This window comes from Sus scrofa, chromosome 15 (genome assembly GCF_000003025.6).
Source record: "Sus scrofa isolate TJ Tabasco breed Duroc chromosome 15, Sscrofa11.1, whole genome shotgun sequence".
NCBI lineage: Eukaryota > Metazoa > Chordata > Mammalia > Artiodactyla > Suidae > Sus > Sus scrofa.
In genome coordinates, this window is record NC_010457.5 from 101,547,608 (window position 1) to 101,574,688 (window position 27,081).

General features: G+C 38.8%; 1 protein-coding gene across 2 annotated transcripts in view; it reads right to left on the reverse strand.

The window, feature by feature from the left end:
* The window catches only part of BOLL (boule homolog, RNA binding protein), a 66,841-nt gene that overhangs the window by 12,216 nt on the left and 27,544 nt on the right, over positions 1–27,081 (reverse strand). Inside the window, exons 10-11 of one of the 2 annotated variants that reach the window (XM_005672047.3) lie at positions 20,882–20,980; positions 18,485–18,880 (exon numbers count right to left, since the gene is read on the reverse strand). In XM_005672047.3, coding sequence (XP_005672104.1) covers positions 18,872–18,880; positions 20,882–20,980 — 108 coding nt within the window. In that variant the 3' untranslated portion in view covers positions 18,485–18,871. Of the gene's footprint in view, positions 1–18,484; positions 18,881–20,881; positions 20,981–27,081 lie in introns of those variants that run through there. The other variant, XM_021075731.1, reaches the window with a different exon arrangement.

Genomic DNA, 27,081 nt, shown 5'->3' on the forward strand with positions numbered 1-27,081 from the left:
TACCCACCTCTTCTCAAGATTTCTGATTTTGGTGGCATAATTGTGCATGGATGATTTCGTATCTTTACTGTGTATATACTGTTACTGGTGAGCCTTTTCATTTGTCATATTTTTGTTTATGGTTGTGGCCTTTTCTTTTCTGCCTAGAGAAGTTCCTTTAGTATTTGTTGTAAGGTTGGTTTAGTGTTGCTGAATTCTCTCAGCTTTTGCTTATCTGTGAATTTTTGTGTGTGTGTGTCTTTTTGCCATTTCTTGGGCCATTCCTATGGCATATGGATGTTCCCAGGCTAGGGGTATAATTGGAGCTGTAGCCACCGGCCTAAGCCAGAGCCACACAATGCAGGATCCGAGCTGCGTCTGCAACCTACACCACTGCTCACAGCAACGCCGGATCCCCAACCCACTGATCAAGGCCAGGGATTGAACCTGCAGCCTCATGGTTCCTAGTCATATTCGTTAACCACTGAGCCATGATGTGAACTCCTCTGTGAAGGTTTTGATTTCTCCTTCAAATCTGAATGAGAGCCTTGCTGGGTAAAGTAATCTTGGTTGGAGGTTTTTTCCTTTCATCATGCCACTCCCTCTGGCCTGCAGAGTTTCTGCTGAAAAATCTGCCGATAACCTTATTGAGGTTCCCTTGTATGGTACTTGTTTCTTTTCCCTAGCTGCTTTCAAGATTTTCTCTTTGTCTTTAATTTTGGTCCGTTTGATTAATATGTGTCTCAGGGTATTCCTCCTTGGGTGTATTTTACATGGCACTCGCTGTGCTTCCTGGATTTGAGTGAGTGGTTCCTTTCCCATGTTTTCAGCTATTATCTCTTGCAATAGTTTTTCTGTCCCCTTCTCTCTTCTCCTTCTGGCACCCCTATAATACAGTTGTTGGTGCATTTAACATTGTCCCAGAGTCCTGTGAGACTCTCTTCATTTGTTTTCAATCTTTTTTCTCTCTTCTGTTCTATATCTGTGTTTTCCACTAATCTGTCTTCCACCTCGCTTATTCGTTCTTCTGCCTCTTATATTCTGCTGTTGGCTTCTTCTAATGAGTTTTTTATTTCGGATATTGTATTTTGCATCTCTTCTTACTTAAGTTTTATATCTTGTATCTCTTTGCTCAGTGTTTCCTGTGAGTTATCCATCTTTGCCTCCAGTTTATTTCCAATGTCTTGCATCATCTTCAGCATCAACAGTGTAAGTCTTTTTCCTGGAGGCTGAGAATCTGGTCATCACTTAGCTGGTTTTCTGGGGTTTTTTCTTTCTCCCTCATCTGCGGTCTAGTTCTCTGTCTTTTAATTTTTATAGGTTTTTGGTGTGGTGACCTTTTTACAGATAATAGAGTTGTAGCCTCTCTTACTTCTGGTGTCTGCCCCCCTTGTGGCTGAATTTGGTACAGGGGGGCTTGCTGTAGGTTTCCTGATGGGAGGGAGTGGTGCCTGCCCAGTGGTAGGTGGAGCTGATTCCTATCCCTCTGGTGGGTTGGGTTTTGTCTCTGGGTGAGATTAGAGGCAGCTGTGTGCCTGAGGGGTCATTAGGCAGCCTGTATACTGATGGGTGGGGCTGTGATCCCACCTGGATTGTTGTTTGGCCTGGGGCTTCTCAGTGCTGATGGGTGGGGCCAGATTTTCCCAAAATAGCCATTTCTAGAGAAAGGTATGCTGATGATTATTCCCAAGAGCTTTGCTTCCAATGTCCTTCCCCCACAACAAGCCACATTCACCCCTGTTTTCCCAGGAGGTCCTCCAAGAACTGCAGTCAGGTTTGACCTAGATTCCCATGGAGTCTTTGCTTTGCCCTGGGACCCAGTGCACGTGAAAGTCTGTGTGTGCCTTTTAAAAATGGGGTCTCCATTTCCCCCAGTCCCGTGGATCTCCTGTGCACAAGTCCCACTGGCCTTCAATGCCAGATGCTCTGGGGGCTCTTTCTCCCAGTGCCAGATCCCTACATGTGAGAGGTTGATGTGTGGCTCAGAACTCTCACTCCTGTAGGTGAGTCTCTGTGAACCAGTTAGTTTCCAGTCTGTGGGGCTTCCCACCTGGGAGGTATGGGGTTGCTTATGTCGTGTAATTGCCTCTCCTACCTCTTGATGTGGCCTCCTCTTTGTCTTCTGGAGTAGGATATCTTTTTGAAGGTTTCTGGTCCATTTGGGTGAAGATTGCTCAGTATTTGGTTGTAAATTTTGTTGTTTTTAGGAGAGCAGTTGAGCTCCAGTCCTTCTATTCTGCCATCTTAATCCCATCAGAAAAGCAAGCAATCTTTTGGAGAAAAACAATTGCAGAAGACCAAACTGAAGGGTATGATCTGTCCTGGAAGGAATCAAATTTCTTTCCATCTTCAAGCATCCTTGCATAGTGGGCCACACAGGTCTTCTTTGGGGAATGTGCACCTGCCTTCTTAGGCACTGCCTCTGCTGTGGTGGGGCCCCAGAACCCGAACCCACCTGTGGCTCTCGGAAGGGCTAACAGAGAAAGCTAGCTCAGCTCACTGTCAGCCCGGTTTGGGGCATAGGAGCCGTGGATGCTACATCACCAAGGAGATGAGACTGCGTGAAGCTGGTGCCTGGGATGGGCCATAGGGGAGAGAAGGAAGGAGTCCCTCCACATTTATGAAAGCCAAAAATATTACCAAACGTTCCCAAGGGAGGCCAAGTCCCATCTGGTTGAGAACTATTGCCCTAAATCAATTAAGGAAGTTACTTTTTTGTTCTGTTTACTAAGAGTTTTTATGATGAAATGGTATTGAATTTTAAGTTGCTTTTTCTTAATCTGCTGAGATTATTATTTTTTCCTCCTTTAATCTATTAATATAGTAAATCCCATTATTATTTTCTAACGTTAATCTGTGGTACAATTTTATTAAGCACATGGTACTCTGAAAATTATACAAAACTATGATACTTTTCTTCAGTTTTCTTCAGTTTTGTTTTCTAAAACAAAACAATGTAAATTAGACCTCACATTAAAAATTAAAATTTAATTGCTATCATTAAAGCCCATTTTAGGAGTTGCCATCATGGCTCAGTGGTTAATTGAGGTTGCAGGTTTGATCCCTGGCCTTGCTCAGTGGGTTAAGGATCCAGCGTTGCTGTGGTTGTGGTGTAGGCTAGCGGCCACAGCTCCGATTGGACCCCTAGCCTGGGAGCCTCCACATGCCATGAGTGTGGCCCCAGAAAAAGACAAAAAGACAAAAAAAGATAAATAAATAAAGCCCATTTTACCTATTGTGTAGTGCAACTTGCTTGTTTTATTAGTGATCTGGTTTTAAGTAATCTGTTTGGGGTTTACTGTATTACTTTGAATAATCAAATGTTTACATGCACTTTCTTCAAACATAATAAATTTAATTCACTTAAATATCAAATTAATTAAACAATATAACAAATGGTTTAATAAATAATGTGTTTGCTTTAATTTTAAATGTATAACGGGGAATAGGATGTTGATTATTTGTAAATAGTGGGAAAATCAGCAAAATCAAGCAGCAAAATCAGATATGATTACTCATTCAGTTCTAAATGCTGTGTAAACGTTATATATTGCTGGTTTCCACAATGGAGACAGGCAGTGTCACCTTTAGTCCGGCTGCCATTTTCCTCTAAACATTCTCTTAGAAGTATATTTCCATAATCTTTGGACTAAAAGCAACTTTCCTGGTGGTTGTTTTAGCATTACTATGGAAATAAAACCACACGGAAGTAGAAATACCTGTGCTAATTTTAAGAGACTTAAAATGGTGTTGTAATAACATCAGTAAGAAGTGGGAAAATGATATTTTCAGTCATAAACCATAGGTTGACTACATTTAGATAACAATGCAGGATAAATTTTATTATAAACTGTTTTTTAAAATTTTGCCTAAAATAATTTTTCTGTTTTGCTTTCCTCTTTAGTCACGTTCTATATCTAGTTCCCCTGTGATGGTAGCTCAGCCCGTTTATCAGCAACCTGCATATCACTACCAGGTAAACATTAAATTACAATGAAAATCTTCTTTGATACCTCTAGTCCTTTTTTTGAGGTATGATTAATGTATAATGAACTGTGTTAGAACTGTATAATTTTATAAGTTTTTAAAAATTAGAGTTCATTTACAAGGTTGTATTGGTTTCTGTTGTACAACAAAGTGATTCAGTCATACATATATATATATACATACTCTTTTTCATATTCTTCCCATTATGGTTCATTGCAGGATACTGAATATACTTCCCTGTGTTATGCAGTAGGACCTTGTTGTTTATCTGTTTTATACATAGTAGTTTATATCTCCTAATCCCAAATTCCTAATTTATTCCTTGCTGCACCCCCTTTGGTAACCATAAGTTTGTTTTCTATGTTTGTTAGTCTGTTTCTGTTTCATATATATGTTTACTGTGTCATATTTTACATTCAACATATAAGTGATATCATATGATATTTGTCTTTCTCTTAGTTCACTTAGTATGATAATCTCAATGTCCATCCATGTTGCTGAAAATGGCATTATTTCATTCTTCTTCTTTTTTTTTTTTTAGATTTTTTTTTTTTTTTGGTCTTTTTGCCATTTCTTGGGCCACTCCTATGGCATATGGAGTTTCCAAGGCTAGGGGTCTAATCAGAGCTGTAGCTGTCAGCCTACGCCAGAGCCACAGCAACGCGGGATCCAGCTGCATCTGCGACCTACACCACAGCCTATGGCAACGAAGGATAGTTACCCCACTGAGCAAGGGCAGGGATCGAACCCGCAACCTCATGGTTCCTAGTCGGATTCGTTAACCACTGCGCCACAATGGGAACTCATTCTTCATTTTGGCTGAGAAGTTTTCCACTATAATACCACTATATATAGTGGTATATATATACCAAATCTCCACATCTTCTTTAAATATTCATCTGTCAGTGAACATTTAGGTCATTTCCATGTCTTGGCTAATGTGAATAGTGCTAGTATGAGCAGAGGGGTGCATCTATCTTTTTTTTTTTTTTTTGTCTTTTTGTCTTTTTGTCTTTTGTTGTTGTTGTTGTTGTTGTTGCTATTTCTTGGGCCGCTCCCTCGGCATATGGAGGTTCCCAGGCTAGGGGTTGAATTGGAGCTGGAGCCACCGGCCTATGCCAGAGGCACAGCAACGCAGGATCCGAGCCTCGTCTGTGACCTGCACCACAGCTCACGGCAACGCCGGATCGTTAACCCACTGAGCAAGGGCAGGGACCGAACCCGCAACCTCATGGTTCCTAGTCGGATTCGTTAACCACTGCGCCATGACGGGAACTCCCATCTATCTTTTTGAATTGTAGTTTTGTCCAGATATATGCCCAGAAGTGGGACTGCTGGATCATGTGGCAACTCTGCTTTTAGTTTCTGTTTTCCATAGTGGCTATACCAGTTTATACTCCCACCAACAGCACAGGAGAGTTCCTCTTCCTCTACACCCTTGCCTGCATTTGTTATTTGTAGACTTTTTAATAATGGGCATTCTGACTGGTGTGAGTGGGTACCTCATTGTAGTTTTCATTTGGATTTCTCTAATAATTAGTGACATTGAGCATCTTTTCAAGTTCCTATTGGCCATCTGTATGTCTTTGGAGAAATATCTATTTAGGTCTTCTAACATTTTCTGATTGGGTTGTTTGTTTTTTGTTATTGAGTTGTATGAACTTTGTATATTTGGAAATTAAGCCCTTTTCAGTCACATCGTTTGCAAATATTTTTGTAGGTTGTGTATTTCATTTTGTTTTTGGTTTCCCTTGTTATACAAAAGCTTGTAAATTTGATTAGGCCCCATTTGTTTGTATCTATTGCCTTGGGAAACTGACCTAAGAAAACATTGGTAAGATTTATGTCAGAGAATGTCCTGCCTATGTTTTCTTCTAGGAGTTTTATGGTGTCATTTTGTATATTTAGGTTTTTTTTTTTTTTTTTTTTTTTTTTAAGGGCTGCATGCATGGCATATGGAGGTTCCCGGGCTGGGGGTCAAACTGGAACTGTAGCTGCTGGCCTACGGCAGCAATGCCAGATCTGAGCTGCGTCTGCGACCTACACCACAGCTCACGGCAATGCCATATTGCTGACCCACTGAGCGAGCCCAGGGACTGAACCCACATCCTCATGGATACTAGTCGGGTTCGTTAATGGCCGAGCCATGGCAGGAACTCCCTCATATATTTCAGTCTTTAAGGTATTTTGAATTTATTTTTGTTTATGGTATGAGGGTGTGTTCTAACTTCATTGATTTACATGTGGCTGTCCCGCTTTCCTAACACCTCTTGCTGAAGAGATTTTTTTTCTCCATTGTATATTCTTGCCGTCTTTGTCAAAGATTAATTGACCATAGTGGGGTAGGTTTCTCTCTCTCTCTTTTTTTTTTTTTGGCTGTGACTGCAGCAGGCAGAAATTCCCAGGTCAGGGATCAAACCAGTGCCACAGCAGTGACCCAAGCTACAACACTGGATATTCTAACTGCTAGGCCACCAGGGAAATCACAGGGGTGTGGATTTATTTCTCTATTCCATTCATCTACATGTCTATTTATGTGCCAGTACCATGCTGTTTTGATTTCTGTAGCTTCGCAATAAATCTTATGTCCAGAAGGGTTATACCGCCAAGTTTTTTTTTTCTCTTTTCAGTACTGCTTTGTAAATTCTGGGTCTTTTATGCCTCCATATAAATTTCAGGCTTATTTGTTCTAATTATGTAAAAAAAATGTCATGGGTATTTTGATAGAGATTGTACTATTATCTGTAGATTGCTTTGGGCGGTATGGATATTTTAACAATATTAATTCTTCCACTCCAAGAGCATGAGGTATCTTTGCATTTCCTTGTAGCATCTTCAATTCTCTTTATCAATGTTTTATAGTTTTCAGCACATAGGTCTTTCATCTCCTTGGTTAAGTTTACTCTTGGGTATTTTATTATTATTATTATTATTATTATTATTATTATTATTATTATTTTTGGCCACCCTGTGCCATATGGGGATCAGATCCAAGCCACAGTTGCAACTTATTATGCCAGATCCTCAACCCATTGTGCCAGGCAAGGGACTGAGCCTGTGTCCCAGTGGTCCCAAGATGCTGCCAATCCCACTGTGCCACAGTAGAAACTCCAGGTATTTTATTATTTTTGATGCAACTTTAAATGGGATTTTACCTTCTCTTTCTGGTATTTCATTGTTAGTATAAAGAAATGCAACAGATTTTATCCTGCTACCTTGCTGAATTTATTTACTAGTTCTAGTAGTTTTTGTCTAGAGATTTTGGGTTCTCTATATAGAGTACCATGTCATCTGCAAATAGTGACAGTTTTACCTCTTCCCTTCCAATTTGGATACCTTTTATTTCTTTTTCTTGTGTGACTGCTGTGGCTAGAACTTCCAGTACTATGTTGAATTAAAGTGGTCGAGTAAGCATCCTTATCTTTTTCCTGATTTTAGCAGAAAGGCTTCCAGCTTTTCACTATTAGGTATTATACTGGCTGTGGGTTTGTTGTAAATGGCCTTTATTATGTGAGATATGTTCCCTCTGTACTTCCTTTGGTGACAGGTTTATCAAAAATGGAAGTTGAATTTTGTCAAATGCTTTTTCTGTGTTTATTGAAATGATCGTGTGGTTTTTGTCTTTTCTTTTGTTAGTGTGGTGTATTGCCTTGATTGATCTGCATATGTTAAAGCATCTTTGTGAACCTGGAATGAATCCCACTTAATAATGGGGTATGATTCTTTTTATATATTGTTGGACCCAGTTTGCTAGTGTTTTGTTGCAGATTTTTGCTTCTATATTTATCAAAAATATTGGTCTGTAATTTTCTTTTTTTGTAGTGTCTTTGTTTTTGATATCAGGATGATGGTGGTCTTAATAGAATGAATTTGGGAGAATCCTCTCCTCTTCAAATTTTTTTTTTTTTTTTGCCACTTCTTGGGCTGCTCCCACAGCATATGGAGGTTCCCAGGCTAGGGGTCGAATTGGAGCTGTAGCTGCCGGCCTACACCACGGCCACAGCAACTCAGGATCCGAGCCTCATCTGCAACCTACACCACAGCTCACGGCAATGCCAGATCGTTAACCCAATGAGCAAGGCCAGGGATCAAATCCGCAACCCTCATGGTTCTTAGTCAGATTCGTTATTAACCACTGCACCACGACGGGAACTCCCTCCTCTTCAACTTTTTGACATGGTTTGGGAAAGCTATGTTTGGTATGTTTGATAGAATTCTCCAGCGAAGCTGTCTAGTTCTGGACTTTTGTTTACAGGGATTTTTTTTTTTTGAATTACAGATTCTATTTTACTTTTTGTGATCATTCTGTTAAAATGATCGTAGTGGACTGTATGTTTCTATAGACTTGTTCATTTTCTTCTAGGTTGTCCAATTGTTGGCATATAACTCTGTTCATGGTGTTTAGTTATGATTTTTTTTTGTTTTTCTGTGGTATCAGTTGTTATTTCTTCTCTTTTATTTCTTATTTTGTTTATTTGAGCTCTCTCTTTTTCTTCTTGGTGAGCCTGGTTAGTGGTTTGTCAATTTCATTTATTTGAAAAACAAACAAACAAACAAAACACCAGCTCTTGGTTTTATTGATCTCTTTCTTTTTTTTGTCTTTTTAGGGATGGACCTGTGACATATGGAGGTTCCCAGACTAGGAATCAGAGCTGTAGTCGCTGGTCTATACCATAGCCACAGCAATGCCAGATCTGAGCTGCGTCTGCAACTTACACCACAGCTCAGGGCAGTGCTGGCTCCTTAACTCACTGAGAGTGGTCAGGGATTGAACCTGTGTCCTCGTGGATGTTAGTCAGATTTGTTTCTGCTGAGCCATTATCGAACTCCTATCAATTTTTTATGCGCTGTTTTTTTAGTCTTTATTTTATTTCTTTTCTTTCTGATCCTTATTATTTCCTTCTGCTGACTTTGGGTTTTGTTTGTTATTCTTTTTTTAGGTGGTATGTTTGTTGTTTGAGATTTTTGTTTCTCGAGGAAGTCCTATAACACTATGAACTTCCTTCTTAGAATTGCTTTTGCTGTATCCTATACATTTTGGGAATTTTTGTTTGTCTCAAAGTATTTTTTGATTTATTCTTTCATTTCCTTCTTGGCCCATTGGTTTTTTAGTCTCCAAGTTTGTTCTTTTATTCTTTTTCTGTAGCTGATTTCTAGCTTCATACCACTGTGGTCCTAAAAGCTGCTTAAACTAATTTCTATCCCCTTAAATTTGTTGAGGCTTGTTTTGTGACCTGGTATGTGGCTTACTATAGAGAACTTCCATGCAGGCTTGAAAAAAAACTGCATATCCTGTGTTTTTCTGGATGTAGTATCCTGTAGATATCAATTAAGTCCAACTGGTCTAATGCGTCATTTAGGGCCTCTGTTGCCTTATTGATTTTCTGTCTTGGTTATCTGTCCACTGATGTCAAATGGGGTTTTAGTCTACTATTTTTTATTTTATTACTGTCAATTTCTCCTTTTATGTCTGTTAGCATTTGCTTTATATACTTAGGTGCTCCTATTTGTGTGTATATGTTGAAAGTATAATATTTTCTTCTTGTATTGATTCCTTTATCATTATATAATGCCCTTCTTTGTCTTTCTCTATGATCTTTGTTTTAAAGTCTATTTTGTCTGACATGAGTATTGCTACCCCAGCTTTATTGTCATTTCCATTGGCGTGAAAGTTATTTTTTCATACTCTCACTTTTGTCTCTGCATGTTTTTAACCTCTGAAGTAAGTCTTTTCTAAGCAGCATATAGATGGACCTTTTTACCCCCAATCAGCTACCCTATGTCTTTTGACTGGAGCATTTAGTCAACTGACATTTAATGTTATTATTGACAGGTATGTGCTTACTGCCATTTTGTTACTTGTGTTCAGGTTGTTTTCGTATTTCTTCTTTTAGTTTTTATACTTGTGGTTGATGATCTTCTTGAGTGGTATGCTTGTGTTCTTTTTTCTCTAATTTTTGTATATTTATTGTAAGTTTTTATTTGTAGTAACCACAGGGGTTCATATCTACTTCCTTTAAACTGGTAGTCATTTAAGTTCAAACACATTCTAAAATATGTTAAAAATTTTTTTTTTTTTTTTTTTTTTTTTTACTTTTTAGGGCTTCACTCACAGCATATAGAGGTTTTCAGGCTAGGGGTTGAATCCAAGCTGTAGCTGTGGCCAATGCCAGAGCCACAGCAGTGCCAGATTCGGGCCGTGTCTGTGACCTACACCACAGCTCAGCTCATCATAATACCAGATCCTTCACCCACTGAGCGAGGCCATGGATCTAACCCGTGTCCTCATGGATACTACTCAGGTTCGTTAACTGCTGAGACACAACAGGAACTCCAAAATGTAAATTTTTTTACTCCCTTCCTCCATGTTTGGTGTTTTTTTTTTTTTTTTTTTTTTTTTTTTTTAAATGGCTGCACCCACAGCATATGGGGGTTTGAATTGCAGCTGCAGCTGGTGACCTACACCACAACTCATGGTGATAGCGGATCCTTAATCCACTGAGCAAGGCCAGGGATCGAACCTGTGTCCCCATGGATACTAGTCAGATTCCCTTCCGTGATGGGAACTCCATGTTTTGTGTTTTTGATGTCATATTTTACATCCTCGTGTTTATCCTTTCACTATTTAATGTAATTATAGTTGATTTTACAATTTTTTGTCTTTTTATCTCTGAACTAGCTTATTTAAGTGGTTGCTTCATAGTCTTTCTATATATTTGTTTTTACCAGTGGGATAGTTCCTTTCCTGTATAGTCTTACTTCTGTGGCTTTTTTTTTCCCACTTAGAGAAGACTAACATTTCTTTTAGGGTAGGTTCAGTATTGCTGAATTCTTTTTATTTGTCTGGTAAATTATTTAATTTAATTTAATTTAATTTTTTTAAGGCTGCACCCACGGCATATGGAAGTTCCCAGGCTAGGAGTCGAATTGGAGCTGTAGCCACTGGCTTATACTGTAGGCACAGCAATGCGGGAGCTGAGGCTCATCTGCAACCTACACCCACAGCTCACGCAGTGCTGGATACCCAATCCACTGAGTGAGGCCAGGGATCAAAACTGCGTCCTCATGGATACAAGTCAGGTTCGTTATCTGCTGAGCCATGATGGGAACTCCAATTCTTTTTTTATTTTTTTTTGGCCATGCCTGCAGCATGTAAAACTTCCTGGGACAGGACTGAACCCAGGCCACAGCAGTGACCTGAGCTACAGCAGTGACAACATCCCACTTAGCCACCAGGGAACTCCCTGAGAAATTCTTTGGGAACTCCCTGAGAAATTCTTTATCTCTCCTTCTGCTGTAAATGATAATCTTGCTTGCTAGAGTATCCTGGGTTACAAGTTCTTCCCTTTTAGGCCTTTCAATATATCATGCCACTCCCTCTGCCTGTAAAGGTTTTGCAGAGAAATCAGCTGATAGCCTTATGAAGGTTCCCTTGTAACTGACTTTGTTTTTCTCTTGCTGTCTTTAGAATCCTTTATCTTTAACTTTTGGCATTTTAATTGTGGTATGTCTTGGTGTGGGTCTGTTTGAAGTTCATATTGTTTGGTACCCTCTATGGTTCTTGTACCTGGATATGTTTCCTTCTTTAGGTTTGGTAAGTTTTCAGCCATAATTTCATCAAGTACATTTTTTTGACTTTTTTATCTCTCTGCCTAAAATGTAAATGTTTCTACACTTGATAGTGCCCTAGAGGTCCCTTAAATTGTTCTCATTTTAAAAATTTGTTTTACTTTTTGCTGTTCTGAATGCGTGAACAATGGAAATTATTCTACCTTTCAGATCACTTACGCATTCTCCTTTATCACATAGTCTGCTGTTATTTCCTCTAGTGTGTTTTTCATTTCAGTTATTCAGTTCTGAGTGATTCTTTTTCATATTTTCTAGTTCCTTGTTAAATCTGTCACTGTATTAGACAGTTTTCCCAATTCAGTTAACATTCTAATTACTAAAGCTTTAACTCTTTATCTGTTAAATTATTGTTTCTTTAGTTGTTTTTTTTTTAGGGTTTTTTCCTAATCCTTTCATTTGAAACAAATTCCTCTGTCCTCCCATTTTGCTTAAATTTCTCTGTTTCTATGAAATTAGGTCAAACAGTTACCTATTCTGGTTTTAAAGGGGTGTCCTTATGTGGGAGCATACTTAACCGTCTGCATGTGCCCTGTACCTTTGATGGAAGAGTTGGATCTGATGTGAGTATAAGTCACATCTTTCCCAAGGGTGTTCTGGCAGCTATAACCCCAGTAGGAGGTGGGCTGGCATAGAAGGGATACAGCCAGAGCCAGGTATGAGTTGGGATCTCTCCTCTGCTCAGTGGCCAACACCACCCTATTGAAGGCAAGGTCAGGTCTCAAGTTCCTAGAGAGAGGTCCTGAGGGTTGGGTCATAGTTAGCTTCCTTTCCTTTCAGTGTGTATTTTCCCTTCTCTCAGTACTGTTGCCCTCATCCCAGAAGGGAGGAGGGCTGAAGCAAGAGAGGCTGATGTAGCTTTTGGCATGGGTTGGAGTGTTAGCTCTGGTAGTCCTGGCAGAAGTCCAAGTTTCAGACTGCTCTGAATCTGCTGACTCCGCTGGTGCCAGCAGTGGCCCTTGTCTGGTTAGATGCTTTGTTGGGTCTGAGCTGGCTCTGTTCCCCACAGCTATGCATTCCTCTTGGCTGTAATAGCCTTTTCCCCAAAGTGGAACTTCACCATGGAGCAAGTGGGACTGGATCAGGCACCAGGTGTGGGTCAGGATGTGGGCTGTGGTGGTCCCAGCACCAGTGAGAGTTTTGGATCACTTCCAATCCACTGCCTCTGCTAGTGCCAGAAATGGCTACCCTTGCCCCATTCATATGCTCTTCCATGTCTGAGCTGATTCTGTGCCCCCTAGAACTGTGCATTCCTCTTGGCCAGGGTAGCCCTTGTCATAGTGTGGAGCTGTACTGCAGAGCAAAGTGGGGTCTGAGTGGGTGCTTGGCTCAGGCTGGGTACACACCGAGGTTGCAGGAAACTGACCAAAGTCCTAGGCAATTTCAGTCTGCTTCCTCAGGAGTAGAATAAGTTTCAGTAGTAAGTATGTATGCTCTTCACAAGCAGAGTCTAGGTTTATAGAACTGCTGTTAGTCCCTCTGGTTTTCAAACCAGTTAAGGGAATTTATCCTTTCAGTTTTGGACCCCAGGCCTGGTACCCAAAATGTGTATGGAACCTCTCACTCCCCAGGGATGATCTCTGAGCTTGTGTAATATTTCTCCTCTTCCATGTCCCCTCTCAGGGGTGCAGGTTCTGACCTGATTGTATCTCTTCCCTTCCTGAGTCAATCCGGATCTTGGATATTTCCTTCAGCTTTGGCTGTATTCCAGTTTTTTTTCGATGAGAATTGCTCCACATGGAGATGTATTTTTGATGTGTTTATGGGGGTGGGGGGAGGTGAACTCTGCATCCTCCTACTCTGCCATAGGGTAGGATCTCTGGGCCCTTTTAGTCTTAGAAACTCTTGTCATTCACTTCCTAGGGAATTTTCATTTATCAATATTTTGCTAATTTCTTCCAAAACATCTTCTCCATTTATTTTTCCAGAATTAACATTTGACTTTTTGGGAATTCCCGTTGTGGCACAGTGGTTTAGTCCAGTGTTTTCTTTGCAGTGGTACAGGTTCAATCCTTGGCCTGACACAGTTGGTTAAAGATCCAGTGTTGCTGCAGCTGTGGCACAGGCTGCAGCTGTGGCTCAGATTTGATCCCTGGACCAGCAACTTCCATATGCCATGGGTGTGAACAACAAAAAAATTTGACTTCTTGGCTTAATCTTCTGATTTTACTTTTTCTCTATTATTATCCACCTCTGTCTTTTAAAAGTCTGTTTTATAAACTGTTTTGCCTATCATGTATAACCTTTTCACATGTAATTTACTTTAGATGTCACGTTAGTGGTAAAACTAATGAAATCTGAATAAGGTATACCGTTTAATTAGGAAGACTGTATTAATGTTCATTTCCTCTATCAGTGCCCTCCAGGCAAACAACAACAGAGTGTAGGATATATAGATACTATTATTTGTGACTTTTCTGTAAATCTGAAATTATTTCAGAGTACAAAGGTAAAAAAATTAAAAGAGCTAAGATGTTTAAGAAAAAAATAGAGTGTTTGCTGGGATGATTATGTATGAACCACTTCTCATAAATTTTCTTTTATCTCCTGAGGGGATATTAATTATAGTTTCTTTGGTATTTTCTTCTGCTCCCTGAATTATATTTCTTCTGAAAATCTTTTCTTTCTTTCTGTTTGTTTTGGTTTCTCATCCTGAAGACTTTCTTCTAATGTAACTACGTCCCATATTTAAGAGGCTGGGCTAAAATCCTAATGGGAAGTCTTTTGTGCATAATGGGTTTGTCAGTGAGCTTCACTGCAGGTATTTCAGAGGGCCAGCCAACCTCTTCTCTGTGGTATTAAGCATCAGTAAAGACAAATTTAATTCTTTCCATTGTATTAATAGCCATTTCATCTTTCCTGTTTTTCAGTTTCTAATTACTGGGAATATGGGATATATTTAAAAAATTTATTTAATTTTCTCTTATATAGGTTCTTCTGAATTACATGTGCACACACACACACACACACTCACACACACACAATTTATCCTTATCTTTAAAATTTTCTCATGGGCCCATGCAGTGTATAATTTTCTGTTTACTCATCATTGAATGGAGATCTATCCATGACAATTCTAAAAGATTGGTTTTATGAGTCCCTGATTCCCTTTTCTGTTTTCTGTCCTCTCTGGGGCTATCTATGGTTTGATTATGAACAGTCTGAAAATTTTTACCCTCCTGTATGCCTGGAGTTGCAAAGCACAGGTTTTTTTCTGTTCCTGCTCTCCAAAACACTAAAGTGCTTTACATTTGTCTTTCTCTATCCTGAGGACCTGCTAAAGATGAGGAAATTTTAATCTCTGTTTTATAAAAAGTGTTACTGATACTGAAATGGAGAAATGGTTAGGAAGAAGATAGTAATGGATTTTTTTTTTTTAATGGCTGCACCCAGGGCCTATGGAAGTTCCCAGGCCAGGGACTGAAACTGAGCTGCAGCTGTGACCTATGCTGCAGCTGTGGCAGTGTTGGGTCTTATAGTCCACTCTGCTGGGCTGAGGATCAAATCTACTTCTCTGCAGTGACCTGAGCTGCTCAGTCAGATTCTTATCCACTGCATCATAATGGAAACTTCAGTAGTAGAATTTTTTTGTAAACTAGAGATAGTTGCTAATTTTTAGGTGAGTTCACATTATAGGTCTCTGAGCTAGAAATAGACAGTGGTAGTAGGTCAAATTCTTTTCCAATTTTCTTTTGAATCATTCTGTCTTTCCAAAGGGTACAGTGTAACAGGCCAGTAGTTGTGTTTCTCACTCAGGCCCAATCAGTGCTTTAATTAGAAGAAATTCTTCACAGCCTGGCAAGCGATAAAATATTACTTAATTTTTTTAATTAAAAGTATTATTGATTTGCAATGTTGTGTCAGTTTCTGCTGTACAGCATAGTGACCCAGTTATACATACAGATACATTCTTTTTCTCATATTATCCTACATCATGTTCTATTACAAGAGATTGGATATAATTCCCTGGGCTATACAGCAGGACTTTATTGCTTATCCATTCTAAATGTAATAATTTGCATATACTAATCCTAAACTCCCAGTCCATTCCACTCCCTCCCCCTCGGCCATCGCAAGTCTGTTCTCCATGTCTGAGTCTACTTCTGTTCTGTAGATAGGTTCATTTGTGCCACATTTTAGATTCTACATATAAGTGATATCATTCGGTAATTTGTCTTTCTCTTTCTGACTTAATTCACTTAGTATGAGAATCTCTAGTTTCATCCATGTTGCAAATGGTATCATTTCATTCTTTTTTATGGATGAGTAGTATTCCATAGTGTATATGTACCATATGTTCTTAATCCAGTCATATGTTGATGAACATAATAGGTTGTTTCCATTTCTTTCTTTCTTTTTTTTTTTTTTTTTGGTCTTTTTGTCTTTTTGCCTTTTCTAGGGCTGCTCCCACTGCACATAGAGGTTCCCAGGCCAGGGGTCTAATTGGAGCTGTAGCTGCTGGCCTACGCCAGAGTCACAGCAATGCAGGATCCGAGCTGTGTCTGTGACCTACACCACAGCTCACGGCAACGCCAGATCCTTAACCCACTGAGCAAGGCCAGGGATCGAACCCACAACCTCGTGGTTCCTAGTTGGATTCCTTAACCACTGAGCCACAACAGGAACTCCTAGGTTGTTTCCATTTCTTAGCTACTGTGAATGGTTTTGCTGTGAACATACGGGTGCATGTATCTTTTTGAATGAAAGTTTTGTCTGGATACATGCCCAGGAATGGGATTGCTAGATCATATGGTACTTCTATATTTAGTTTTCTGAGGAACATCTATACTGTTTTCCATAGTGGTTGTACCAACTTACATTCTCGCCAGCAGTGTAGGTGGGTTCCCTTTTCTCCACACCCTCTCTGGCATGTTATTTATTGACTTATTAAGGGTAGCCATTCTGACCGGTATGAGGTGGTACCTCATTGTAGTGTTAATTTGCATTTCTTTTATAATTAGTGATGTTGAGTATTTTTTCATGTGCCTGCTGGTCATCATATGTCTTCTTTGGAGTAATGTCTATTTAGGTCTTCTGCCCATTTTTCAATTGTTTTGTTGTTGTTGAGTTGTAGAAGTTGTTTGTATATTTTGGAGATTAAACCCTTGTCAAGTGCACCATTTGCAACTATTTCTCCCATTCTGTAGGTTGTCTTCACTTTTTTTTTGTTGTTGTTGTTGTGGTTGCTATTTCTTGGGCCGCTCTGGCGGCATATGGAGGTTCCCAGGCTAGGGGTTGAATCGGAGCTGTAGCCACCGGCCTACGCCAGAGCCACAGCAACACGGGATCCGAGCCGCGTCTGCAACCTACACCACAGCTCACGGCAACGCTGGATCCTTAACCCACTGAGCAAGGCCAGGGACCGAACCCGCAATCTCATGGTTCCTAGTCGGATTCGTTAACCACTGCGCCACGACGGGAACTCCTGTCTTCACTTTTTTAATGGTTTCCTTTGCTGTGCAAAAGCTTGTAAGTTCGATTAGGTCCCATTTGTTTACCTTTGTTTTGGTTAAATATTCTTAATGTCAAGTGTTTTCATGAAAATCTAGTATGTATTAGAGTTAAATAAAAAGAACATTTAACTTAAAGGTGAACTTCAAATTATAATTTACTCAGTTTCCAGTGTCTCAATTGTCATAAGAGTAAATTTATTAGACACTTACATTTATGAAAAAATGAAAAAGCACTGTAAGGAAACACAAATACTTTATAATTCTCCACTTATACCCTTCTTACCTAAGCATGTGATATCTTAAAAGCATAATAGTTCAAATGCCCAAAGAGACAAAGGTTTTCCTTTTGTTCCTTTCTATAGTCTAGTTAAATGGGATAATTTTGGCATGATGTGATTTTGCTATGTCTTTTTTTATTATTTACAAAAAATTTTTAGGGCCGCATATGGAAGCTCCCAGGCTAGGGGTCAAATTGGAGCTACGGCTGCCAGCCTACACCACAGCAACAGCAACACAGGATCCAAGCCATGTCTGTGACTTACACTGCAGCTCACGGCAATGCCAGATCCTTAAGCCACTAAGTAGGGCTAGGGATCAAACCCGCGTTCTCGTGGATACTAGTCAGGTTCGTTACTGCTGACCCACAATGGGAACTCCTGCTTTATTAACTTTAAAAATCAATTCTAGGAGTTCCCGTTGTGGCGCAGTGGTTAACGAATCCGACTAGGAACCATGAGGTTGCGGGTTCGGTCCCTGCGCTTGCTCAGTGGGTTAAGGATCTGGCGTTGCCGTGAGCTGTGGTGTAGGTTGCAGACGCGGCTCAGATCCTGCGTTGCTGTGGCTCTGGCGTAGGCCGGTGGCTACAGCTCCAATTCGACCCCTAGCCTGGGAACCTCCATATGCCGCGGAAGCGGCCCAAAGAAATAGCAAAAAGACAAAAAAAAAAAAAAAATCAATTCTGTATAAGACAGGACTATGCTGAATTAGGGGATGATACCCTAATTAATACATTAATCTAGTAGTTTCTATATTGGTCTGCTTTACAATATATTATGTGATTTGACAGAGTATAGTAGCCTATGGCTTATAGTCAATGAGTAGTTTCTGACAAGTTATTTATAGCAGTTGACTTGTGTTCTGAGCTCTAAATAAGGTCTCTGATTTTTTTATTAGATTTGTTGCTTCAAAATAGTTTTGACATCTGAAATTGTTACTTTGGGATATGTACAATTAATATCCTTAAAATGATAATAATTAGAGTTCTAAAAATAATGTACATTTGTAAAAGCAATTGGCTCAAATTTTTCCAAGGGGGAAAATAGATATTAATACTTATATAAATATTTTATATATATTTATACTCATATATATATATTTTTTGTTTGGCTGAACCCATAGAATGTGGAAGTTCCTAGGCCAGGGATCCAACTTGTGCCATAACAGTGACCCAAGCTACTACAGCGACAACACTGGATCCTTAACTTACTGTGACACAAGAAAAGTCCTCTACCTTTCTATATTTTAAGTCATCAAGATTTCTGGTACACCAGGGAAAATTTGCATAGTAAGAATAAAGGCTGATGTTTCAAATGTCAATATTTTAATAGTAGTCTATTTTAATAAATTTTAGGAAAAGCTCATCTTCTAGTGATTTAATAACATTTACATATTAATTCAAAATGCACTATAAACAAAAGTAAATAATTTCCCATATAGTAAAACTTGTGTAGTAAAGTATTTCTACAAGGTTGTATAGTTTTAGAAAACTACAGAATTGTCTTGGAGTTTCTGTTTCTTAGTGGGGCACCAGTTTCTATTGAGTGCCATCAAATCACCTAAAGAAGAATATTGAATATATATAACATTTAACTTTCAAAGATAAGTTACAAAATGTAAAACTTTATACAAAAGCCCTATGTTCCAGTGTTGACTTTAAAAGTATTTAATTGAATTTTTTTTTCTTCTCATCCCTAACAAAAGGGGAATTGTGGTTTTTTTCCTGCCCCTTTTAACTCAAGCTTCCTATGATTTTGGATCTCTAAATTAAAAATAAAACATGCCAAGTCTCTTTGATTCTGAGATATACATCTTTTCATATTTAAAAAACTCTGAATTGGGATACATTTACCATTGATGTCAAGGTTTTTTCTTTTGTAGTAAGACATAAAATAATGGTGTGTCTTATATTCAATGATATCTCAGATTTCATCAGATCTGATATTACAGTTGTGTGAGATGTGGGCCTTTGGAGTAAGCTAGTTAACCACAGTTCACAGCTCTTCCCTTAATCCTTAAATCTTAACTTTGGCAAGACCAAAATATTCCCTAGGATGTATCCCATGTGAAAACCAGAATTATTATAAGCCTTAACAAAAAAGAATAAATGCAAACAGAAACAAATCAGTGGTTTTGCTCCACTTTAGCCTGTGGCATAGTAGAGCAAAGATCTTAGGGTAAAGCTCCTGTAAGGAGCATTTCTCTAGACAGCAAGAGGCAGGTTTCCAGTTTTATGCTTATATGCACAAGAAAAGGTATCTATTCATACTTCTGTTATGATTTATATTCAACATATGTATAATTTTTACATTACTAAATTAAAGAATGAGACACCAGTTTCTCTGTAAAATTTCTGCCATTTCTTATTCACAGATCTAAGAAAATGTAGAAAAGTATATGCTGCTAAGCTTTACATCAAGAATGTTTAACATTAGTATTCTTTGGAAATTCCTCCTATCCTACTACCACTTGATCTTCTACTGCAATTATTCATGCAATACACCTTTCTTTCTTTTTTTTTTGTCTTTTCTAGGGCCGTACCCGCGGCATATGAAGGTTCCCAGGCTAGGGGTCTAATCGGAGCTGTAGTGGCTGGCCTAGGTCAGAGCCACAGCAAAGTGGGATCTGAGCCGCGTCTGTGACCTATACCACAGCTCATGGCAATGCCGGATCATTAACCCACTGAGCAAGGCCAGGGATCAAACCCACAATCTCATGGTTCCTAGTCGGATTCCTTAACAACTGAGCCACGACAGGAACTCCTACACAGTACAACTTTAATCATTTGTGTTTATATACATAATGTATATTACCATTATCATGAATTTAATCAATCTGAGTTTTTTTTACCAGAGATACAGTTACATTTCCCTAAAGTGAAGATGGAAGAGTTTCACAAGAAGCTAGGTCACGTAGGAGTAAGCAGAATTCCCTGCTATATAGCAGACAGTTGAAATATATTGAATATATACATGGACCTCACTAGATTACCACTCTTGGCCAGGATCTGATCTAGGATGCATAAGCACAATTCCTTAACTGAAAGAGTAGATTATTAACTGTCTTCATCTCTACATAATTGTTACATACCATTAACATAAGCAAAATCTGAGTATATGAAATACCCATGCAAATTCATAGAGGCAGACAGTAGACTAGAAATTACCAGGGACTGGAGAGACGGAAGAATGGGAAGTCATTGTTGAACGGGTACAAAACTTCTATTTGGGATTACGAAAAAGTCTGGAAATAGACAGCGGTGATGGTTGCATAGCAATGTAGATATAATTACTACCACTTAGTTGTATACTTAAAAATGGCAGATTTTAAGCCATATATATTTTACTACAGTAAACAGTTTTGACCATGTGAGGTTTATAACTTGTTCAAAACTAATAAATAGGAATTATAGCTAATTTAGAATTTTATTTCCTTTACATGAAAGAATTCACTAATTCTGTATTTCTGATCACAAAAGTTATTTCTCTTCAGAAGAGAAATTTGGAAAACCTGAAATATGACTGAAGAATAGTAGAAAAAAATCAAAACAAACTTCTTACTTTAATTGGTTCAGGCTGCATCACAGGTGCAGGCATAGCAATGGCACTTGAAGCATAAACCTGGTGATATGTTGCTTGAACTCCATGATCAGAATAAGGCTATTACAAAAAAAGGGTAAAATATTGTTTTTCATTTGTTATTTAAAAACATTAATCCAACATTACAGTATACTGGGCACTTTGCTACACAATGGAGAAACAGATTAGAAATACGCATCTCTGTCTGTAATTAACTTACAGACTGACTTGAGCTAGACTAACAAAATCACCCTAAGTCCTATGAGATACGTATAGGGATGTGTGGGAGAAATGAAAATAATTACTTTACATAGCTTTATGAAAGTTTGGGAGGTGGTCAGGGAAAGTTTTCTAGCGGAATTGATGCTTGTATTTGAAGAATTAGAGAAAGAAGGTGGGGATGTATATGAAAAGGTAGAGAAGCAACTAAGAACACAACTCATTTGGGAGATCTGTGCAGGTTTTTTGGTATGGCCGGAAGAAAGATTACACACCCAAAGATAGCTGAGAGAGGTAGAGTAACATGCAGGGAACAGATCATGTGAGACAAGATTTATAGCTTTTCCAGCAGATGATGGTACTATTCATTGAGCTATGGAAAATAAGAAAAGCAAGTCTGATGTTTATGTAATTGTGAGAGGGTTGGAGAGAAGTTAGATTTGTAACATACAAAATTTGAGTATTTGTAGGACTTCTAGTCAAGGTATACTGTGGACAGAAAGATAGATGGCTCTAGAGCAGCACTAATAGAAATATAATGTGAACTACATGTTAATTAAAATGAAGACAGCCAAAAAGTACAAACTTCCTGTTTTAATACAATGTACAGCATGATAATATAATTAATACTGCTGTATGTTATAGGGAAAGTTGTTAAGAGAGTAAATCCTGAGTTCTAATCACACATAAATTTTTTTTCCATTTTTAAAATTTTGTATCTGCATGAGTTGATGGATGATCACCTTATTATGATAAACATTTCATGATGTGAGTCAAGTCATTTTGCTGTATACCTTAAGCTTATACAATGCTGTATATAAATTACATCACAATAAAACTGAAACAAAAAATTTCAAGGAGCTATGTTAGAAAAGTAAAAGGAAACAAGTAAAATTAATTTTTAGTAATTATTTTATTTAAACCAATATATCCAAAATATATCAAAGTATAATTAATGTAAAATTAGTGATAACTTTTATATTCATTTTTTCATATTATATCATCAAAACTTGGTGTGCATTTTGCACTTACATCTCTATTCTGACTAGCCGCATTTCAAGTGCTTAATAGCTGCGTGTAGTAGTAGCTATTGTTATACTGGATAGTGCAGGTCTAAAATTCAGGAGTGAGGCTGGGACTACAGACATAGGTATGGATGATAATGTCAGAGTGAGTATGCAGGGTGAAGGAATGGAGACTCAAATATGAAATTATGGGGAACAAAAGATCAGTTTACAAGGGAAAATAAAAGGAAGTAAAAGGATCACCAGAAGAGAGCAGTATCATGGAAACCAAAGGTAGGAAGATTTCAAGGAGTATGTCCATGTCTCTGAGAGCTAAGGTAAGATTAAAAAGAAAGGAAAGTAAGAAGTTCCCTTGTGGTGCAGTGGGTTAAGGATCTGGTGTTGTCATAGCTGTGGTGCAGGTTGTAACTGTGGCACAGGTTTGATTCCTGGCCAGAGAACTTTCACATGGTATGGGTGTGGCAACGCCCCCCCCCCCCAAACCAGAAAAACCAAAACCAAAAAAAAAGGAAAGTATTTGACAATTACGGAGTCACTGAGTCACTGAGGACCTTTATCAAAGGTAGCTTCAGCAGAAAGGTAATAAAGCAGTCCTCAGCAGGTGAGGGGAGAATGGGCAGTAGGGCAGTAGTAGAAATACAGAATGTAGACTACTCTTTCAAGCTTGGCTTTGAAAGGTAGAGAATTAGGGCATTGGTGAGGTTATGTCACAGGATAATTATAACTGTCTCCTACCAGGTGCTAGGCACTATTTGAAGAACTTTGTGTACAACAGCTCTAATCTTTGCATCAATCCTGCAAAATAGATCTTCCTGATGTCTTTATTTTACAAATGCAGACACTATGAAACCAACATTGTTAAGAGTTACTGTGGGAGTTCCCATTGTGGCTCAGTGGTTAACGAATCCAACTAGGAACCATGAGGTTGCGGGTTCGATGCCTGGCCTTGCTCAGTGGGTTAAGGATCTGGCGTTGCCGTGAGCTGTGGTGTAGGTTGCAGACATGCGTTGCTGTGGCTCTGGCATAGGCCGGCAGCTACAGCTCCAATTCGACCCCTAGCCTGGGAACCTCCATATGCCACCAGAGCGGCCCAAAAAAATGGCAAAAAGACACGAAAAAAAAAAAAAAGTGAGACTGATGCTAATTTATTTTTATATTTTAGGAAATCTATAAAACTCACAAGAATAAGCCCTGTGTTTTTTAATTTTAGGGAAAAAAAACACTTAAAATATAAACCACCCACCCTGATCATTAATTTATATCTTAGACTCATGTAAAAGACTAGAAATAAAATTAAAATAAAAATATGCTTATATCATTTTTGTGCGGAAACATCTTAAAAATTAACAGTATGTTAAGCAGTATTTCCAGAAAAAACTTATTATATTCTACTAAATACTGAAATATAACCTGATAAAGTATCTGATGTCAGGAATTAAGACCATGGTTTAATGGCAGAAATATATTATAGAAAAAAATCAAATTTAAAAGCATTTACCTCACTGTCCCACTTGTTAAAGCCAGAAAACAAATGGGGAAAACCTCAAATAAACCCCAAAGAAAACAACAAAGAAAAAGCAAGAAGAACAAAAAATAGATTTTTAAAATGTCATCAAATATACAAGGAAGTGCCCATGAGTCCCAAACTACAAACAATGCAGAATGTCTCCCAAGTGCTATGCAATTTTGACCAATGTAAGGGAAGATTCTGAAGCCTGAGGAAGGTTATATTTCTCTGAAGGTCAACGTTCTGAAAAGCCTATTCAAAGACTTTTTTTGGCTGCACTGTAGCATATGGAAGTTCTCAGGCCAAAGACCGAATCCAAGCTGCAGGTGTGAACTATACTAGAGCTGTGGCATCACTGGATCTTTAACCCACTGTGCCAGGGTGAGGATCCAACCTGCACCTCTGCAGTGACCCAAGCCTCTGCAGAGACACCACCAGATCCTTAACTCCCTCAAACACTCTTTAGAGTCTCAAGTGTAGTGGATGTGTCAGGCCAGGGCAGAAGCAGGAAAGTCTCCACAGGGATTCGATTTTACTTAACAGCAGGGAAGAGAGAATTGTAGGAGAATTTTCACTATTTTTTGGTCATCTTGTATTTTAGCTGAGGAACATTGCTGGAGGTGAAGTGGATGAAAGTGGAAAGGAAGTAGCAATTGTGACACTCAGACACTCAAATACAGAAAATCTATGAAAAAAGAGATTGTGCTAGGAGCCAAATGATCTTAAGAATGCTAGAAATTGAAGAGCATCTCAAGGAGGAGACATAAAGGACTGGGTGGTAGGATGGTTGAGACAACAGAATGCTCCTCCCACCCTATAGCTCAACAAATATCTAGTCTCATTTAAAGGTTAGTAAAGATGGGAAGGAAAAGCAAGCAACCTAAGATTCTTCTCATCCTCTCCAACTCCATCAAGAGAAAAGCAAAAAGGGGGGCAGGGAGAAAAAGATGATAAATCACCCTAGAAAACTGTAGAAAAGTTCAGGTAAATATAATTCTTTTGCTCTCAAAGAAATTATAATAACATGATCTCTAAAAAATGTTCCAAAAAGAGATTTTAAACTAACAGACAACATTTACAGGCAATGATGTAAGCAAAGTGGCAGAGTTTGGGATAAAAAAGATGATAAAAATAAAATAGAGATGAAAGCTTCATATAGCCATAGTTACAGCCATATATAGGTATAGTTGTCTTGAAAAAGCATATATAACATTAAAAAGTACTATGATAAAAGAAATTATATCAGAGATGAGAGATATGAAAGACAAAAAGAGATCTAACATATGCATAAATGGAAGAAGAAACAGAGCTGGAATAAAAATTTTAAAAATAAAAAATAAAATAGAAATTAAATCAAAAATAAAATAAAATAGAAAAAAATTTCCAGGGTTCTAAAAGGAAAGAAAAAATCCTAAAATAAAAACTAGTCTGGAAATCAAAAGCACAAAACTGTGGCCCAGGAAAAATATCATGAAGACTGATAAAATTCCAAGACATATATCCTGGTGAAGTGATTTCAAGTTAAGACAGACTTCAGACACGCAGTAAGAAAAAATAAATTATGTATAAAGGACAAAATCAGACTGGCTTCAAACTTCTTTACAGCTTCTTTACACCATAAAAGAGTAGACTAGAAGTTCTAAGAGGAAAAAAAGGATTGTTATGGGTTGAATTGCGTTCTCTCAAAACTTATGTGTTGAAGCCCTAACCCTTAGTATATCAGAGTGTGACCTTATTTAGAGAGAGGGTCTTTACAGAAGTGAACAAATTAAAGCATGATCATTAGGTTGGAACCTAATCCAGTCTGACTGGTATCCTGGTATCCTTATAAAAATGAGAAATTTGAGGAGTTCCCGTCGTGGCGCATTGGTTAACGAATCCAACTAGGAACCATGAGGTTGCGGGTTTGGTCCTTGCTCAGTGGGTTAACGATCTGGCGTTGCCGTGAGCTGTGGTGTAGGTTGCAGATGCGGCTTGGATCCCGCGTTGCTGTGGCTCTGGCGTAGGACAGTGGCTACAGCTCCGATTCGACCCCTAGCCTGGAAACCTCCACATGCCGCGGGAGCGGCCCAAAGAAATAGCAAAAAAAAAAAAAAAAAAAAAAAAAAGAGAGAGAGAAATTTGAATGCAGAGACAGGAAAAACAATGTGCAAACACAAGGAGAAGATAGTCATGTATAAGCCAAGAAGAGAGGCCTGGAATATATCCTCCCCTCATAACCCTCAGATGGAACCAATTCTGCTAACACTTTTGCCTCTAGAACAGTGAGACAATAAATGTTTTTAAGCCAAGTAGTAATAAACTACTTTGTTCAGGCAGCCTTAGCAAACCTATCCAAGTATGATGCACCTATTTTATAGTCTTAATTTCTTTCAGATTTATAGACAACAAACATGTTGAACAAAGAAGCACGTAAGAACTCAGAGAATATAGCACATATAAGGCTTCTTTAACAAAGAAGTCAACTAAGTGATAAATGGAGGGTGAAATGAAGAATGGAGAAATCCTGGTAAAACTACTGATAGCAAACATTAAGATCCAAAATTGTGGAAATTATTGTTCCAGAAAAAATTATACTGTTTTAAACCTTAGCAATATATTCTCTGACCTTTCACAACACATCTATTTATTAATTTTATGGCTACACCAGCGGCAAATGGAAGTTCGCATATGGAATTTCCAGGGTCAGGGATTGAATCTGAGCCGCAGATGCAACCTATGCTGCAGCTGCAGCAACACCAGAGGCTTTACCCCCCTGCGCTGGGCTGGGCAGTGACCTGAGCTGCTGCAGTTGGATTCTTAAAAGACTGCATCACAGCGGGAACTCCTTTCACAACACATTTAAAACATTCCATGTACACTTTCTGGCACATAGATGATAAGGCTGTTAGTAATGGTTTGGGAATATAATTTAAACACATGTAAGATAATATTTAAAGTTTGTAGGTATAGGGAGTTCCCGTTGTGGCACAGTGGTTAACGAATCCGACTAGGAACCATGAGGTTGCGGGTTCGGTCCCTGCCCTTGCTCAGTGGGTTAACGATCCGGTGTTGCCGTGAGCTGTGGTTTAGGTTGCAGACGAGGCTCGGATCCTGTGTTGCTGTGGCTCTGGTGTAGGCTGGTGGCTACAGCTCCGATTCGACCCCTAGCCTGGGAACCTCCATATGCCGCGGGAGCGGCCCAAGAAATAGCAAAAAGACAAAAAAAAAAAAAAAAAAAATTTTGTAGTTATAGGAGATACTGTCATGGCTCAGTGCAAACGAATCTGACTAGCATCCATGAGGACACAGGTTCAATCCCTGGCCTCACTCAGTGGGTTAAGGATCTGGCGTTGCTGTGAGCTGTGACATAGGTCACAGATGTGGTTTGGATCTGGTGTTGCTATGGCTGTGGCATAGGGAAGCAAGCAGCTGAAGCTCTGATTCACCCC